Source organism: Bos javanicus, chromosome 5 (assembly GCF_032452875.1).
Source record: "Bos javanicus breed banteng chromosome 5, ARS-OSU_banteng_1.0, whole genome shotgun sequence".
Lineage (NCBI taxonomy): Eukaryota > Metazoa > Chordata > Mammalia > Artiodactyla > Bovidae > Bos > Bos javanicus.
In genome coordinates, this window is record NC_083872.1 from 114,798,007 (window position 1) to 114,815,024 (window position 17,018).

General features: G+C 54.0%; 1 protein-coding gene across 8 annotated transcripts in view; it reads right to left on the minus strand.

Annotated features, from left to right (window-relative positions):
• The window catches only part of EFCAB6 (EF-hand calcium binding domain 6), a 253,930-nt gene that overhangs the window by 82,724 nt on the left and 154,188 nt on the right, over window positions 1–17,018 (minus strand). For all 8 annotated transcript variants that reach the window (XM_061418797.1, XM_061418799.1, XM_061418798.1 and 5 more), the window contains 3 exons: window positions 11,308–11,422; window positions 8,908–9,041; window positions 2,264–2,499 (listed from right to left, as the gene is read on the minus strand). In XM_061418797.1, coding sequence (XP_061274781.1) covers window positions 2,264–2,499; window positions 8,908–9,041; window positions 11,308–11,422 — 485 coding nt within the window. The remainder of the gene's footprint in view (window positions 1–2,263; window positions 2,500–8,907; window positions 9,042–11,307; window positions 11,423–17,018) is intronic.

Below are 17,018 nucleotides of genomic sequence, written 5' to 3' on the forward strand. Positions count from 1 at the left end.
CCATCACCTGGGTCCTTCTGGACCAGTCAGAAACTCACCTCGAGACCCCAGTTCCTTCATCTGCAAACTCAGGTAGCGATGCCTCCTTGAAGAGTTGTAGGGTATGAAAAGATACATCTTCACGAAGCACAGGTTCGGGCTCCAGCCATGGGAAGGCTTGACTTTCTAAAGCAGTGCCTTGGTTGGGTCTCAGAGCTCAGACTACACCAGAGCCTTGGGGCCCAAGCTGGTCTTCCTGCATCCAGCCTCTGCATCCAGCCTCTGCATCCACCCTCTACTCTGCAGCTGCTGAAGGATGTCTGCATGGCACAACACACCCTCTGACACACCACGGCAGAGGATTCTCTCCAGCCTGCTGACCAAGCCCCTTCTCACCCGGCCCTCCTGCAACTTCAGGCCTCCTCGCCCACTGTGCATGCCACTCTGTGCCCGCATGCTCTGCCCAGTCCCCGAGTAGGCTCTGCACTCCCTCCTCTGCGGGTCTGCAAGTGCTGCCCCCTGGCTCTGAACCACAGTCTGGTAACTCGCATTGGACAAACCCCTCCTCACATCTCAAGATCTAACTGAAATGTACTTTTCCTCCTCACCTCAAGCAGGCTTGGTCTCTCCCCTCCCTGGGGCACTTCAGATATCCTTGTATTCTTCTATATCTTTCCGAAAGGTATAAAAGACGCCAGGGACCCCATCCTGTTTTTGTACTTGTCCCGGTTCAGACCCAAGTCCCTCAAGGAGAGTGTTCATCTCATCCACCTTTGCACCACCGAGTCCTGGGGTGCTGCCCAGCTCACAGGAGACCCTCGATAAACGTGGGATGGATGAACAAATAACACAACTAAGACGGCCGAATCACGTGGATGGGAAGACTGCACTTTGTGGTTGAAATTGTCCATATCCGTTCTGCATAAATTCTCCAGAAAGTTCTTTTTGAAGGATATTTTCTTGCTTTGTTTGAATGTTAAGCAATCAAGTCTCATATTAAAGCTCCTCACAACTGGAGCAATTGGAAGCAGGTGTCCAACTCACGTGTTCCATGATTGCTTCACTTAGAAATTTCTGACACTACAATCGTTTTCTTCCTTGCTAGCTTTTTAAGTAGAGACAAAATAAACCCAGCAAGTTCCGAAGGGAAAATTAAAGGGCAAGGTCAGCGGCCTCCGCAGCCTGCACAAGTGGCAGAGTCTGGCCCAGTGACAGGGGCTTCTAGGGGGTCCCCCTCCTGGGGAATGCCCTTGTCTGGGGGTGGGCACTTGTCTGCAGCCCCTGGGGGCTGGAGGTGCCTTAAGGGCAGAAGGGCCCAGGGATGATGTCACTACTGGGCTGAATCTCTGAGTATCAAGGGCAGCCCTGAGCTAGCAAAGTGGAGGCTAACATTCCAAAAAATATTGATATTGTACTTGTAATAATTGGTAAGGGAGAGGCTGAATGTTTCCTTCATCCATGCCTGTCAACAGATCTCAGTGGGGGAGGAGACTGTGACAGGTCCCAGGTAAGATGGGAAGCCCGTCACTACTTCAAGGAGCAGATGCCTTTACTGAGCGAAGCTGAGGAGATGAACAAGTCATGGCCCCAGCTGGACACACAGATTCTCCTACTGTGAGCGAGGCTGGCGTGGGGTGAACAGGGGTGGGGGCTGGGGAGTCCTGCCTGACAAAGGGCTGGAAGGGGTCCTTGCATCTCCCAGAGGGCTGGCACCGCTGACCCCAGGGTTTAAAAGAGACAAATATATAAGCATGTGGGTGGATTTATGCACATGGAAGAAAGAGAGGACACTTGGTTTCCACCAATCACCACAAGCTGCTGTGGTGCCACGCTTACTGCCCAAGGTAAGGACTCAGGCCTGGGGGAAGTCCGAGTGTTCTGACAAGCACCCAGCTCCGCCCTCTGCATGCGGTGCTCCCAGAGGTCTTGGAAGGCAGAGCGACACGCGTATCTACCTGGCCCTGGGTTCATAACAAAGAGAACGTACAAGTACACATGTGTATTTACGTGTAAATTAACCAGACTGGGATGACGCACAGGGAAGTACAAAAAAAAAAAAAAAAAAACAACGATGCTCACGGGCGCCCAGATCAAGTGTATCTTCTCACCTGTCTCTGCATTTCCTAGTCTTTCTACACTGAGCGTGTGACCCTGAGAGTGGCTTTTCTTGAACTAAGGAAAAGACAGAGTGAACAGATCGGGGACGGCAGCTGCCCCGCCCCCAGCCCCGGCCCTCGGCACCGTGTGGAGCCCGCATGGACGCCGCCCCGCGCTGGCCTCTTACCTGGGCAGTCTCTGGGGCGCGTCGTCATCCGCACTGAACGACCTCTTCTCGCACAGGTTCCGAAACTCCCGGAAGTTTAACGTGATGCTGAGCCTCAGGCCGAGAAGGCCCAGGAGGCGCTCGAACTCCTCATCCTTCAGGTTGAAGAGCAGGTGCTGCAGCAGGCGGTGGAGGTCGTGCATGGTGAGGACGCCGTCCCTGTCTGTATCCATCTTAAAGAAGGCGGCGTACGGGTCCTGGAGCCGGGACACAGCGTCACAGCCCGGCCGCCGAAACCTGGGGCCGCCCTCCCCGCCCCCCCACTGCCACTCCCGCCCTGCGCTGTGGACTCATCCCCAGCAAGAGGGAAGGGCCGCGCTTCAGCTGTGGCATTTTTTGGAGATTTCCCTGCCCCAGGAGTACCCTTGCCATGGTTTGCTTTCCCAGGCCAATGATGAACTCTGTCCTCAGGCGCCCTCTTTCAGTGCTCAGAGCTCAGGAAAGGGACTGGAGCAGCTTTTCTTTCCCTCCTGTTCCTTTGCCTTCTGCGAGTGGTACTTCCAATATCGGAAGTGAAGACCGAGTATGCTGGAGCTTTCCAGCACATATAAAAATCTGGTCCTCGATGTTTTTAATACGGCTTTTGGAAATGGCAGCGCCTTTCAAAAAGGCGGCTGCTGTCTACAGGAGAACCCGCGCTGAGCTGAACTCTGCCAAGGAGCTGCCCAGAGGATGGGCCCTGGTTTGATGCCTGGGCTGAAATGAAGGCCCAGCCCGCCTGCCTGAGCCCTGCCTCTGCGTCTGCAGGTCGCGCTGCGGTGACTCCCACTTTGCAGGTGAGGGAACAGAGGCCGGCAGGGAACCTGAGGCTGCAGCCGGGCTGGGGGGCTCGGGGCACATCCAGGGGGCAGGCTGCCCAGTTTCCAAGCCCGGCTTTGCCCGGTACTAGCAGAGTGACTGAGGAAAGAGACTGAACCCTGCCAGGCTTCTCACCCATCACAGAGGAGGACAGACTCACTGCCTACGGGGTCATCGTGAGGACTATGCCAAGCAGGCGAAGCTCTTAGGAGCGGACGGGTAAGTCCCATTAGGGTCTAAAACGCTGTTTGTTACTATTACTGTTGCCGGAGGTCGGACAGCGAGCACCCAGCAGTGGGATCTGAATCGGGTCCATCTGGGCCAACACCCCCGCTCCATGGACTCTGGCTCCCTGTGTCTTGGGCTTGGAGTGCAGCCGCTGCGGCTGTCATCCCCACCCCCGGTCCCACCAGCACCTCACACGGCCCCGCCTGGGGTCTCTCCGGCCACTCTGGGGGCCCTGCCTGCACCTCCGTATCCTAGGACCCTCCATAGAGGTCACATAAAGCAAGACTTGCTTTGACTCAGGTGTGAAATTAAAACCAGCTGGGGTTTTGTGGAAGACCTACTTGTACTCACTTATTCACTCACCAAAGTATGCAATCACTTCACCAACTTGTGCAATCGTTACGTTAACTACAGTGGGAGCCGACATCAAGGGCTGCCCCTGCCCCTCAGAGGTGCCACCATCCAGCAGCCTCGTCCCCGGGGGCACCACCCACTGGGACCACGGGCCTGTCTCTGCCACGGACTCCCTCCACATCACAGCTCCCAGCCCTCACACAGCGGCCAGATACATGTCTCCAAAGGCTTTGCAGCATCTCCCCTTGGACGTCAGCATGAGCAAGGCCCAAATCAAACTCCTGGCCCCCAGCTCATCCTCCGGGGCCTTCCAGCTCAAGAAGTGGCAGCACCTTCCTTCAGCGGCTCAGACCACAATCCGGGGAAAGCAGCAGAATGTGCAAGGACGCAAGGGGAGGAAGGGCGCTGGCCGGAGCATGACCCAGGGTCAGGGCGGGGGGCGTCGAGATGCGTCAGAAAGGGGCTACAGCCAACCAGGCAGGACCCCGGCTCATTCTGAGAGACAGGAGCCGCCCTGAGCAGAGCAACGTGTGGAGACCACTCTGCAGGGTCAGGCATTCAAGACAAATGGTGAAGCGAAAACAGTGGCTGAAGCATACATATGCTGCTGCTGCTAAGTCACTTCAGTTGTGTCCAACTCTGTGCGACCCCACAGAAGGCAGCCCACCAGGCTCCCCCGTCCCTGGGATTCTCCAGGCAAGAACACTGGAGTGGGTTGCCATTTCCTTCTCCAATGCATGAAAGTGAAAAATGAAAGTGAAGTTGCTCAGTCATATCCGACTCTTCGCAACCCCATGGACTGCAGCCTACCAGGCTCCTCCATCCATGGGATTTTCCAGGCAAGAGTACTGGAGTGGGGTGCCATCGCCTTTGTATAGAAGATCCTATTTCTGTGTGGTGGGGGGAGAGGGGGGCTTGGTTCTCTTTGCTTTTTTTAAAACATACCTGAATCCACAGACACATGCCTGAACCTGCACAGACCCTTTCTAGAGGGTGAGGTTGAAGGTGAGCCCACAAGGGCCACAGGAACCTGTGCCCAGGTCATGACCCCAGGTCACCAAGGGGGTCTTGGTGTCTGCATTCCTCACCACAGTCAGGGAAGGGGGATGCCCCTTGTTTGCTAAAATGAGCTATTTCCTTCCACTGTGGTCTTTGGCCTGGCCTGCGAGGGTGAGGCCGCCTTGCTCAGCTTAGCTGCTGTCCGTGGACCCGCCTGCGCTGAGATCCACTCATCTGGCTACAGATCACTGAGCAAATAGCAGCAGCAGGATTGACAGCATTTTCAACTAAAACAAGACAGATTTTTCATTATTGATAGATTCAAGAATTTCTCACAAATAGGAACTCCAGAAAGGAAATAAAGTGACTGGACCTTCCCAGTCAACCACCAAGACACTCCCTGTTCCATTTACGTACACCCGTGAGGGCAACGAGCACCCGCCAGGGTCCTGGATGTAATCGACATCTGAGTCTGTATCACGCATATCCTGGCAATTAGGGGTTCGCTTGTCTCACCCACTAGGTTATAAGTTCCTTGCAGGATGGAGTGGGCGTTGGTGAACATTTATTAAATCAAACCATTAGTTAATTATTTAAAATAGAGACCATCTTAGGAAACATAGGACATACGTGTGCTGTAACCAAGCTTCACTGATAATAAAGCCAGGAAGACAATGGCGCCCGCAGGGAGCTTGGCTTCTCTGTGGCCCCACTGGGAAAGAAGAGCAACAGGAGACAGCATCGAGGGGCCAGAACAGGGGTTTTCACTGGTGGAGTAGCAGGTGATGGCCTTTCAGGGTCCAGCTGACCAGCACGGACTGCTTGACCTGGTGCCTCGATGTCCCCCTCTGCCCTCTCTGCCTCCCGCCAGGCTCTCGTTCTTCAGAGAAGAGGGTCTCCACCCCACAAGGACCCCTGCCTGCTCCGTGCTCTTCTCAGTTGGGCACCACATGGGATTATCTGATAAGGATGAACCCTTCTCCCTGTCTGCTTATGATGGTCGTGTGTTTTCAAACCAAGAATCAGGATGCATGGTCTGATAGCTGGGCCATCAGTCAAAGTCAGAACCATCCTGCAAATCCGAGCTGCTGCTGCCGCTGCCAAGTCGCTTCAGTCGTGTCCGACTCTGTGCGACCCCATAGAGGGCAGCCCACCAGGCTCCGCCATCCCTGGGATTCTCCAGGCAAGAACACTGGAGTGGGTTGCCATTTCCTTCTCCAATGCATGAAAGTGAAAAGTGAAAGTGAAGTCTCTCAGTCGTGTCCAACCCTCAGCGACCCCATGGACTGCAGCCTGCACCAGGCTCCTCCGTCCATGGGATTTTCCAGGCAAGAGTACTGGAGTGGGGTGCCATAGACAATCATAAGTGTGTCTATTGTAAAATGGGAGCTCAGTAATAACCAAAATGAACCTCCAATTGGCAATCTGTGCCGGGAAGATGTTTCAAGGACAGTAAACTGGCTGCCCTGCTCCTGGGGGCTGGCTCTAACCACAGGGAGCTCCACACCTCCCCTCCCCTGGACTCAACATTGTTTCGTCTGCTGAGGTGTTTGTGCCTACACACTCTGGGGTCTCCACACCTCGGGGTCTCCACGTCCCAGGGTCTCCTCACCCTGGGGTCTCCATGCCCTGGGGTCTCCTCACCGTGGGGTCTTCTCACCCTGGCGTCTCCACGCTCCAGGGTCTCCTCATCCTAGGGTCTCCATGAGCTGTGGTCTCCATGCCCCAGGGTCTCCATTCCCCAGGGTCTCCTCACCCTAGAGTCTCCTCACCCTGGCATCTCCATGCCCCAGGGACTCCTTACCCTGGGGTCTCTTCGCCCTGGGGTCTCCACGCCTCGGTGTCTCCATGCCCCAGGGTCTCCATGCCCTGGGGTCTCCACGCCCTAGGGTCTCCACATCCTGGGGTCTCCTCACCCTGGCGTCTCCTCACCCAGGGGTCTCTTCACCCAGGGGTCTCCATGCCCTGGGGTCTCCTCACTCTGAGGTTGCCTCACCCAGGGGTCTCCATGCCCTGGGGTCTCCTCACCCAGGGGTCTCCATGCCCTGGGGTCTCCTCACCCTGGAGTCTCCTCACCCTGGGGTCTCCTCACCCTGGCGTCTCCACACCCTGGAGTCTCCTCACCCTGGGGTCTCCTCACCCTGGCGTCTCCACGCCCTGGGGTCTCCTCACCCTGGGGTCTCCTCACCCTGGGCTCTCCTCACCCTGGGGTCTCCACACCCTGGGGTCTCCACACCCTAGGGTCTTCTTGCCCTGGGGTCTCCACGCTCTGGGGTCTCCCCACCCTGGGGTCTCCTCAGCCTGGGTTCTCCACACCCTGGCATCTCTACACCCCAGGATCTCCTCACCCTGGTGTCTCCACGCCCTGGGGTCTCCTCACCCTGGGGTCTCCTCACCCTTGGGTCTCCTCACCCTGGCGTCTCCATGCCCCGGGGTCTCCTCACCCTGGCGTCTCCTCACCCTGGGGTCTCCACACCCTGGCGTCTCCACGCCCTGGGGTCTCCTCACCCTGGGGTCTCCTCACCCTGGGCTCTCCTTACCCTGGGGTCTCCCCACCCTGGGGTCTCCACACCCTAGGGTCTTCTTGCCCTGGGGTCTCCATGCTCTGGGGTCTCCCCACCCTGGGGTCTCCTCAGCCTGGGTTCTCCACACCCTGGCATCTCTACACCCCAGGGTCTCCTCACCCTGGCGTCTCCACGCCCTGGGGTCTCCTCACCCTGGGGTCTCCTCACCCTTGGGTCTCCTCACCCTGGCGTCTCCATGCCCCAGGGTCTCCTCACCCTGGCGTCTCCTCGCCCTGGGGTCTCCACACCCTGGCGTCTCCTCACCCTGGGGTCTCCTCACCCTGGGGTGTCCTCACCCTGGCGTCTCCATGCCCTGGGGTCTCCTCACCCTGGGGTCTCCTCAGCCTGTGTTCTCCACACCCTGGCATCTCCATGCCCCAGGGTCTCCTCACCCTGGCATCTCCATGCCCAGGAGTCTTCTCACCCTGGGGTCTCTTCACCCTGGCATCTCCACATCCTGGAGTTTCCTCACCCTGGGGTCTCCACGCCCCAGGCTCCCCTCACCCTGGGGTCTCTTCACCCTGGAGTCTCCATGCCCCAGGCTCCCCTCACCCTGGGGTCTCCACACCCTGGGGTCTCCACACACTGGTCCTCTGCCCCATTTTGAAGCTAAATGGTCAGTTTATCAAACTGATCTTCTTTCCCACTTTAATGATCCTCTTTTACTTCCCTTGTGGCTCAGCTCGTAAAGAATCCGCCTTCAATGCAGGAGACCTGGGTTCGATTCCTGGGTTGGGAAGATCCCCTGGAGAAGGGAACGGCTATCCACTCCAGTGTTCTGGCCTGGAGAATTCCATGAACTGTATAGTCCATGGGGTCGCAAAGAGTCAGACACTACTGACTACTTTCACTTTCACTTTACTTCTCAACACAAAAACAGTTGAGGTCATTCTGCCCCTGCCTCTGTGTTTGAATGGCTGCTATTTCCCCCATCTTTTTCATTACAACTTCTGCATGCAACCCATGCCTCAGGCATGCAGAGCTGGGAGCTTTCCCAAAAGCCCATGGCCTGTCTGCCACCCACCTTGAGTAAGCCCACTCTTCTATTTTTTGCTCCTTTCTTTTCCTGGCCAGCACATGCTAAGGGTTTAAGATTCCGTTTGGGGGTCACCTCCTCCAGGAAGCCCTCCTTAATGGTTTTCCTTGAGCCCCCACAGATGTACCAGTCCCTCTATGACAGCCAGTCACAATGTGTCTGAAATGTCTGTTGACCATCTGTCTTGGGCTGGACTGAGCTCCCTGAGCAGGGCTCCCAGTTTTCAGCCCCAGCTTTCAGCAGAGAGTCTGGCTTATGACATGAAAGGGCACAAAGCCTGTTTGGTGAGCGCAGGAGAGGAGTGGATAGGATGGCTGAAAGGACCCTAAATTCGCTGTAACTCAGGTTGTCATGACTTCCCGCCCCTCCCTGTCTTGTGAGGAGGGTCTCCTTACTTCTCCAACGTCTTTGAGGGGCAGAAGGCAGGCCTAGCAGAGTGTCAACAAGGGAGGGGAGGGGATTGCAGAGTTAAGTCCCTTCCCCGGAAGGGGAGAAGGGGCAAGTCTGGGTCTAGGAAGGAGAGCTCTGGGGCTGCAGGGCTCATACCTGCTGTGGCTGAACAGAGAGGAGGATGGGGCGGGGGGCTGGGTCCAGATAAGGCAGGCAGCAGGGAGGTCGTGATTTACCCGGAAGAACTCCTTCAGTCTCCGGGGGAACTGTCTCAGGCACTCTTCAGCAGTGACAAAGAAGCTGTCCACATCACCTTTGGGAAGAACTGGAGTCTGGGGTGGGGTCATTTCTGGCTCGTTCATCTTAGGATCTGAAACAGTGAATCAGGAGGCTTCTGTTAGTGGTGGGCGCACCTCTGTACTTCTATCTCAATGCTTAACTTCTTTGGTCCCCAGTCCTGTTAGAACTCTTGACAGTACTACGACTCTGTGACAGAACATGGCTTGAACTCTGTTCTGATCTTAGAAATGTCCCTGTCACCACAAGAAAAGCTTGTCCTCAGACCATCAGGGCCACCCTCTCGCTTGACGCGTTCCCATGTCTGGCTCCTCCGTCCTTGCTCTAGGGCAGGGATCACATCCTGCTTGTCTATCCCTTCATTACCAGAGGCAGAGAAGGAGGATTCCTGCCCGTTCTGTTTCCTAGAATCAGGTCCTCAACGCAGGAACGTGTAATTCAGTCACGGAGCAGGTTCTGCCCACGTCTGTGCTGGATGTTAGACTGGAGGCCTCCAGACACCTTCTGGACAAACCTTGGCCCTTTCCATGGCTCTAAGAGGCAGAGTCTCTCCTTGAGCCTGGTTTATGCACAAGGAGACCTATTACTATGTCCATTCTACAGACGAGGACATAGGGGTCCAAGTGCCCCGAGGTCACAGAGCTCACGGGCTGCTAACCCAGGCCCACTGGCTTCCAGCAGGTTGATGACTGAATGAGGCCATCTCTCTCTTCCCTGAAACGGAGAAAGTAAGTGTAACCTCAACTTAAAAACCAGCCCATTTCCCTGAAGTTGCAATGACTTGAATGTGGCCTTCTCTAAAGCCAGGCTGCAACCTCGGACTTGGTTTAGGACGCAACTCTCTACACATGCTGTAACCCCCTCCCTGATGTGGTCTGAGGGGTGAATGGCAGGCAGGGCCTCTGGAACTCACGGGCAGCCTTTAGTCCAGCCTTGAACCTGACCTCTGCCTCGCCTGCACCTGTGTCTGGAGTGGCCTCTCCACCCCGGGTTTGCTATGCCTAGTGGATAACATCTCCCCCTGGTGCCTGATCCCCTCTGCCTTGCCCACCCCCACCCCCCATGGCCTGGAGCCTCCATCTCCCCACCTCCAGCATCTGGCCATGTGTTGGGGGGACTGATAGGGGACAGAGGAGTTGGGGAGAGGGGGAAGAGAGGAAGCTGCAGGGCGAGGTGCCCACTCGTGACAGGCCCCCTGCTCTGGAACCTCAGGAAGTCACTGCTCACTCTAGGCCCCTGATTTCCTTGCCTCAGTGATGGATGCACCAGGGCACCGGAAGCACTCACTAAGATAAATGCGGGTCCCTTTCTCTTCTTTTTATTGCCTCAAAAAGTCAAAGCATATAGCCAAAGAAAGTGTCAAAATCCTAAAATTCCACAGCTTCTCATGTTGTCTTTGGGGTAGCAGGTTGCAGGACCTCTCTCCTTTAGGATCAGCAAATGATATCTGGTGGGGGCGCTGGATGGGACCTTCCTCTTTCCTGGCGAGGAGTCACGGCTGCCAGCTCCTTGAGTGAGACCACTGCACTATCCAGTCTTCGCTCAGACCAACCCCGGGGGAGGACAGCACAAAGCAAGTAGGGGTCTGGGTTCTGCCCTGTCCAGCCTGCAGTGCTTTCATATAATCTGTGGACTCGTGGATATATACACGGGATTTCTGCAGCATTTCCGGAGGGCTTATTTGTCCATCTAAACTTCAGTAAGAGTGGAGACAAGGGAGGAGAGAGACGACAAGAGCTGAGAAGCTGAGAAGCGTGCTGGTCGTCCATCTGCCGGGTGTGTGGCTGGGAGAGCAGAACAGGGGCAAGGGGCAAATGGGAGGACCCAGGCGCTGAGCAGACTGCACTGTGGACCATGAGTCCCCTGACAACCCTGCGGGGCAGGGGGAGGGGAGGGACAGGGCCAGTGGATCTGGGCCAAGTCACTGAATCTTTCAGCACCTCTGGGTCCAGGAAGGACACAGTCCCCGCTGGTGCACAGGTGGCTCTGATGACCGATAACCAGCATCTACTTTTAGGAGGAAGACCTTAGAGGACGCGAGGTATGACTGGAGGAGCACAGGCTTGGGAGTCAATTTTAGAAACCATTTGTGCGCTTACTATTTGTAGAAGGCTCTGCCAGACAAAATTCGGCACTCACAGTGCAGCTGAGTGGGGGTAAAAAAAAAAAAGGCCGAAACACGGATAAAATTAAACAAGAGTGTCTGTTTCAGTCTTAGGACGCATGTGATTTCCACATCTCAGCTCACACTACTTCAACCCCAGTGGCCTTGGGGCCCCATGCGGAAGGACCCGTGGGGCCCCACGTGGGAGCCGGGTTTGTATTTGGCTGTTAGCTACCTTCGAATCCCGCTGCAAAATCAAGATAACTCATCCCTTCTTTCTTATATCCTAATTTTGTGGTCAACAGAGCGTACTGATCATCATCCATGGGCATTCCATAATCTTCTAGGACCTGACGAGGAAGACAAGTGAAGGGGAAAGGTTGTTAGGTGGTTTCGGGTCTTTGCTGGCTGAGCCCTCCAGCCCCGCGACGAGCTCATCACCACGGCCTCTGCGGGCCAGCCTGGTTGTTACTTGTCTGCTCCCACCCCCAGCTTCCCACAGGCAGGGCCGGGTGTCCTGGGGCTGGGGCCCTGGGCAAGGCTGGTTGGTTGAGTGAGAGAACAAAGGTGCAGGCGGGCTCCCAACCTGGCCCAACCTGGCTTTGGTCAGCCTGGCACGCAGCTGCACGCATCGCTGCAAGCCTTGTCACTGGCTGTACCGTCCAGGAGTCCAAATTCACATTTGCTGTGACGGCAGCAGCTTTCGAGTTTCAAAAGTTAGGTTCATATATATTCACATACATGCCAGGAAACACGAACAGAGTAGAGTAAAGCAAGGGGATTTGAGGACAGAAAACTAGAATTTTGATCGGAGTTTCATCAGTTTAAACTATAAGTTACTATGCTTTTTGTGGGGGATCCATGGACACCTGCTTTCCTCTCCTTGTGTGATCCACTCACTGAAAGTTACCCAGGATCCCTTCACTCCACCACACATAACCTACTGTTGACCTACGGTCTCTCTTTTGTGTGGGTGGCAGGTAGGGGCTGGGGGTGCAGCAACTGAGAAAACATACTTCCCTGCATTGCAGACGGAAGCAGAATCCCCTAGATGACTCTGCCCAGGAGGAACTGATGGTCTGGGCTGTTCCAGGGGCAGGTGACGTTGGCAGCCCTTTGCTGAGAGCCAGTTAGTCAGCAACCTGGACAAAGCTACCTGCCCGGAGGTGAATGCCCCCGAAGGGATGCCAGAAGCGGGACAGAAGACAGCACCCCTGCCTCTTGCGAAGTGTTCACAATTTAAATGAGAAAACATGGCTTTCCTTCCAGAAAAGGACACTGAATCATAATTCAAAATGTGTCTGTGCATCTAAGGACCAAAGATACCCAGGATGACTGGACTCTCCCAGGACGGACACAGGAAGGCTGTATGGAGATGGGTTAGAATAAAGGCTCTGCCTGAGTGTTGCGGGGTGGGGAACACACAGACAAGATAAGACATGGTGCTGATCAGGGGCTGTGGTGGCACAGGAAGCCAGAAGGTAGAGAGCAGAAGAATAGTGGGGTCAGTGCTACACAGACTGCATTCTGTGGAGGAAGCTGAATGGGGGGGAGGGAGCAGGAGGATGGGATGAGATAGAACCCATCATCACCATGACCATCATCACCATCACCATCACCACCACCATCACCATCACTATTACCACCATCACCACCATCACCATCACCATCACCACCACCATCACCATCATCACCACCACCACCACCACCACCACCATCACCATCACCATCACTATTACCACCATCACCACCATCACCATCACCATCACCACCACCATCATCACCACCACCACCATCACTATTACCACCATCACCACCATCACCATCACCACCACCATCACCATCATCACCACCACCATCACCATCACCACCATCATCACCATTACCACCATCACCACCATCACCACCATCACCACCATCACCACCATCACCACCATCACCACCAACATCACCACCATCACCACCATCACCATCACCACCATCACCACCATCACCATCACCATCGCCATGATTTAGCAGTGCTTATCAGTAACCTCAGATATGCAGATGACACCACCCTTTTGGCAGAAATGGAAGAGGGACTAAAGAGCCTCCTGATAAAGGTAAAAGAGGAGAGTGAAATAGCTGACTTAAAACTCAACATTCAGAAAACTGAGATCATGGCGTCCGGTCCCATCACTTCATGGCAAATAGATGGGGAAACAATGGAAACAGTGACAGACTTTATTTTCTCGGACTGCAAAATCACTGCAGATGGTGACTGCAGCCATGAAATTAAGACACTTGCTCCTTGGAAGAAAAGCTATGACCAACCTAGACAGCATAGTAAAAAGCAGAGACATTACTTTGCCAACAAAGGTCCATATAGTCAAAGCTATGGTTTTTCCAGTGGTCATGTATGAATGTGGGAGTTGGACCATAAAGAAAGCTGAGCACCAAAGAATTGATGCTTTTGAACTGTAGTGTTGGAGAGGACTCTTGAGAGTCTCTTGGACTGCAAGGAGATCCAACCAGTCCATCCTAAAGGAAATCAGTCCTGAATATTCATTGGAAGGACTGATGGTGAAGCTGAAGCTCCAATACTTTGGCCACCTGATTCGAAGAGCCAACTCATTGGAAAAGATACTGATGCAGCGAAAGATGAAGGTAGGAGGAGAAGAGGACAACAGAGGATGAGACAGTTGGATGGCATCACCAGCTCAATGGACATGAGTATGAGCAAGCTCTGGGAGATGGTGAAGGACAAGGAAGCCTGGTGTGCTGCAGTCTACGGGTCGCAAAGAGTCAGACATGACTGAGCAACTGAACAACGATGCCTATTACATGCCAGGCATTGTCCTGAGGTCTCTACAGGTATTAACATCTCATTTAAGTTGTGAGAAAAGCACTCTTACTAACTCCATTTTAAAGATGCAGAAACTGAGGCTGTGAGAGTTGCCCCAGACACATGATTAGGTAGGGACAAACCTGGGATCCAAACTCAGTTCTTCTTCTTGACCGCTGTGGTGAGAGCCACTGCTGGGAAAGGCCACTGGCCTCCAGACAAAGAGAGCACGTGGAAACAGACAGGAATACCAGTAGCGAGTGGGGGAAGAGCTCCTCTGTGGGGTGCTGGCCCCCCACACGGATCCAAGCAGACCAATAGGCAGAGGCTGACCTGGTCTCCGCAGAACACCTCGCGATGCCCTCGGGACACCCAAGAGGGGGAGCTGCCAATGAGTGGGTACGAGGCCACCTGCCATTCCCCATGTCCCAGGAGGCCGTCAGGAGACAGATTCTCCTCGGTTCCCGGGGTCTGACAGGTGGCGCCTTCCGCCCCGGCCGCCGCAGGCTAGAGCCGTAAAATATAGACCCACTTAGCAGCACCAAGGTGCTCACAGCAGCAGGGCAGCCACCGGCTCCTGCTTTGTGCTCCCCTTTCCGGCATGTGGGCCAGGACCCGGGAGCGGGCCTCTCTGGCCATCTATGTGAGTAATGAGCTGAGTGTGACTGCGGCTCGCTGCGTTTGCACCTGCCCAGTTGGTCAGGCCCTGGCCGTGGCTGGGCTTGTGTGCGTGTTGAAGTAAACAGGCTGCGGGTCGGGCTTGGTGCAGGACTGGGAGCAGAGAGAAAGGAAGGGGGGATGCAGGTGTTACGGTGTTGCCTGGGGGCTCGGCGGAGGCGGGGAGCAGCGCTGGATGCCCAGACTACCCCGAGGGCCCGCCTGGGGACCTGGGCAGAGTGCGTGGCTGGGGACTCTGGCGGCTCTGCGCCATCTGCACATACACCCGCCCGCCCCGCTCTGCGCGGGAGTCTGTCCCAGCTCGGGACGGGGCAAGCATTCAGACAGCCCGCCCGTGGCTCTCGCACGGGCACCCAGGCAGCAGCAGCGGGGGCTCTGAAATGGAGAGGTCGGTGGCTTTCTTTGAAAAAAAAATAACTTTATATTTTCAAAACAATTACACATGAATTATTCATTGCAAATTCCTCCTGCTCAGTCCTTTCATAAAAACATATGTAATGGATGGTAAGAAAATGTCTGTAGGCAAATGTTTCCACAGCCTGGAGGGGTGAGAAGCCTGGGGAGGCTGGGCGTGCCTTAGGCAGCCTGTCCTGAGGTTGTAGGCGTGCCATCCCCGAAGGGCACAGAGTGCCACCGAACATGCAGTGCGCAGGAGTGCAGTCCGCAGAGATGCGCCGAGGTCTTCACCGACATGAGCGTCTCTCAAGCCTCCCCTTGCGCCACTCATTCCTGGGATGAATAGGGCCACCGATCAACTAGATTTATCGCAACCCGTGGAGACGATTTATAACACAATGTAGGGCTAAACTGCAACATGTATAAAACCGACCGTCACGTGTTTAACCACTGAAGTCTTGTCCTTTGGTCTTTCCTAGGAGGCGTTTTCCTTAGGAAAGTTCCTCAAAGAAGAACGAACTGTGACTGGCACGTCCTGACTCTCCGAGTCGTCACTTCTGCCGTTCCTGGGACACCACTTTGATCGGGGACTGCTTCTTTATGAGCGCACACCACCATTCTGAGGAATCCTTGCCGGGCTCCCCCGGTGAAGACAGGGGTGCCCTGGTAGGTGCCCAGTAACTGGACGGTGACTGAGTGACTCAGCCTTTCCAAGTCCCGCTCTTGCACAGCGGCCTTTGCTTTGGGGAAACCTACACTAGTCTCTGTGTGAGGAACACTTGTTGGCCATGACTGGGGCATCGCTTTTGTGGTGGCTGAATCTAGGGGGTAGAAGAGACAACCTTAATTTCTCACAGTCTATTCAGTAATACTGAAGCATGCCGCCTGAAATGTGGGAATCTTGCAACCATGGAGATTCCTACGCTGCCCCGTCCTTCAAGCCGGAGGCATTTTTTACATCTATGCCCCACAAGACAAGGTTAAAACATCTGCTTTAAGCACTCAAATGCATTTTTAATTGAGAAACAATAGCCTTTTATATTTAACTGAAGAGTAAAATCGGAACATTTCCCATGTTTTTTCTTCCTTCATGATCATCTGAGTATCTACGGTACCAAATTCCTTCAGTCCGGAGAACTTCCTTCAGCACTTCTTAGAGTGAAGACCTGTTTGCAGTGAATGATCTTCGTTTGCTTTTTCATCTGAAAACACCTTTATCTCACCTTCATTCTTAAAGGAGACTTGCACTGGATGTAAATTCTTGGGTGAGGGGTTTCTGTTGGTTTTAGTTTCCACTGTCCTTTCAGCAGGGTGAAGTTTCTGTCCCACTGTTCTCTGGCCACCATCATTTCTGATACGAGGTGACGGTCTTTCAAATCATCGTTCCCCTTTTACCATGCAGTCTTTCGCATGCTGCTTTGAGGTCTATCTCTTTGATTTTGGTTTTCAGTTTATGTACGATTTTGTTCTTTGTATTTATCCTACTGGGGGTTTTCTGTGTTTCTTGAATTTACACATGTAAACTTTTCAACAAAAAATTGGGAAATGTCAGCCATTATCCACATATGTCTTCTTCCTTCTGTGACTCCGATTATATCCATGTGAGACCTGATGTGATTTCACACACCCCTCAACTGCTGTCCTTTTTCTTTTCGAATCTTTTCCTTTCTCTTCTTCAGTTTGTGTAACTTCTTTTGATGTGTCTTCAAGTTCCCTGACTCTTCCTCTTGTTATCTCCATTCTGTGGTTAAGCCCATCTGGTAAATTTTTCTTGGTGAATTTTTATTTCAGATATTTTATTCTTTAGTTCTAGAATGTCCATTTGGCTTTTTTCATAAATTCTACTTCTCTGCTGAGATTTCCTGTGTTTTCATTCGTTACTTTCCTTTGCATGACTGAGCATAGTTTTAATGGTTAAAAATTTCAAGTGCTAAGTCTAACATCTGGATCATCTCAAAGTCTCTGCTCTTGAGAAAGGTCACACTTCCCTATTTCTCCATATGTTGAGTAAGGTTGGGTGGGCTTCCTGGACACTATGAATATTGTGG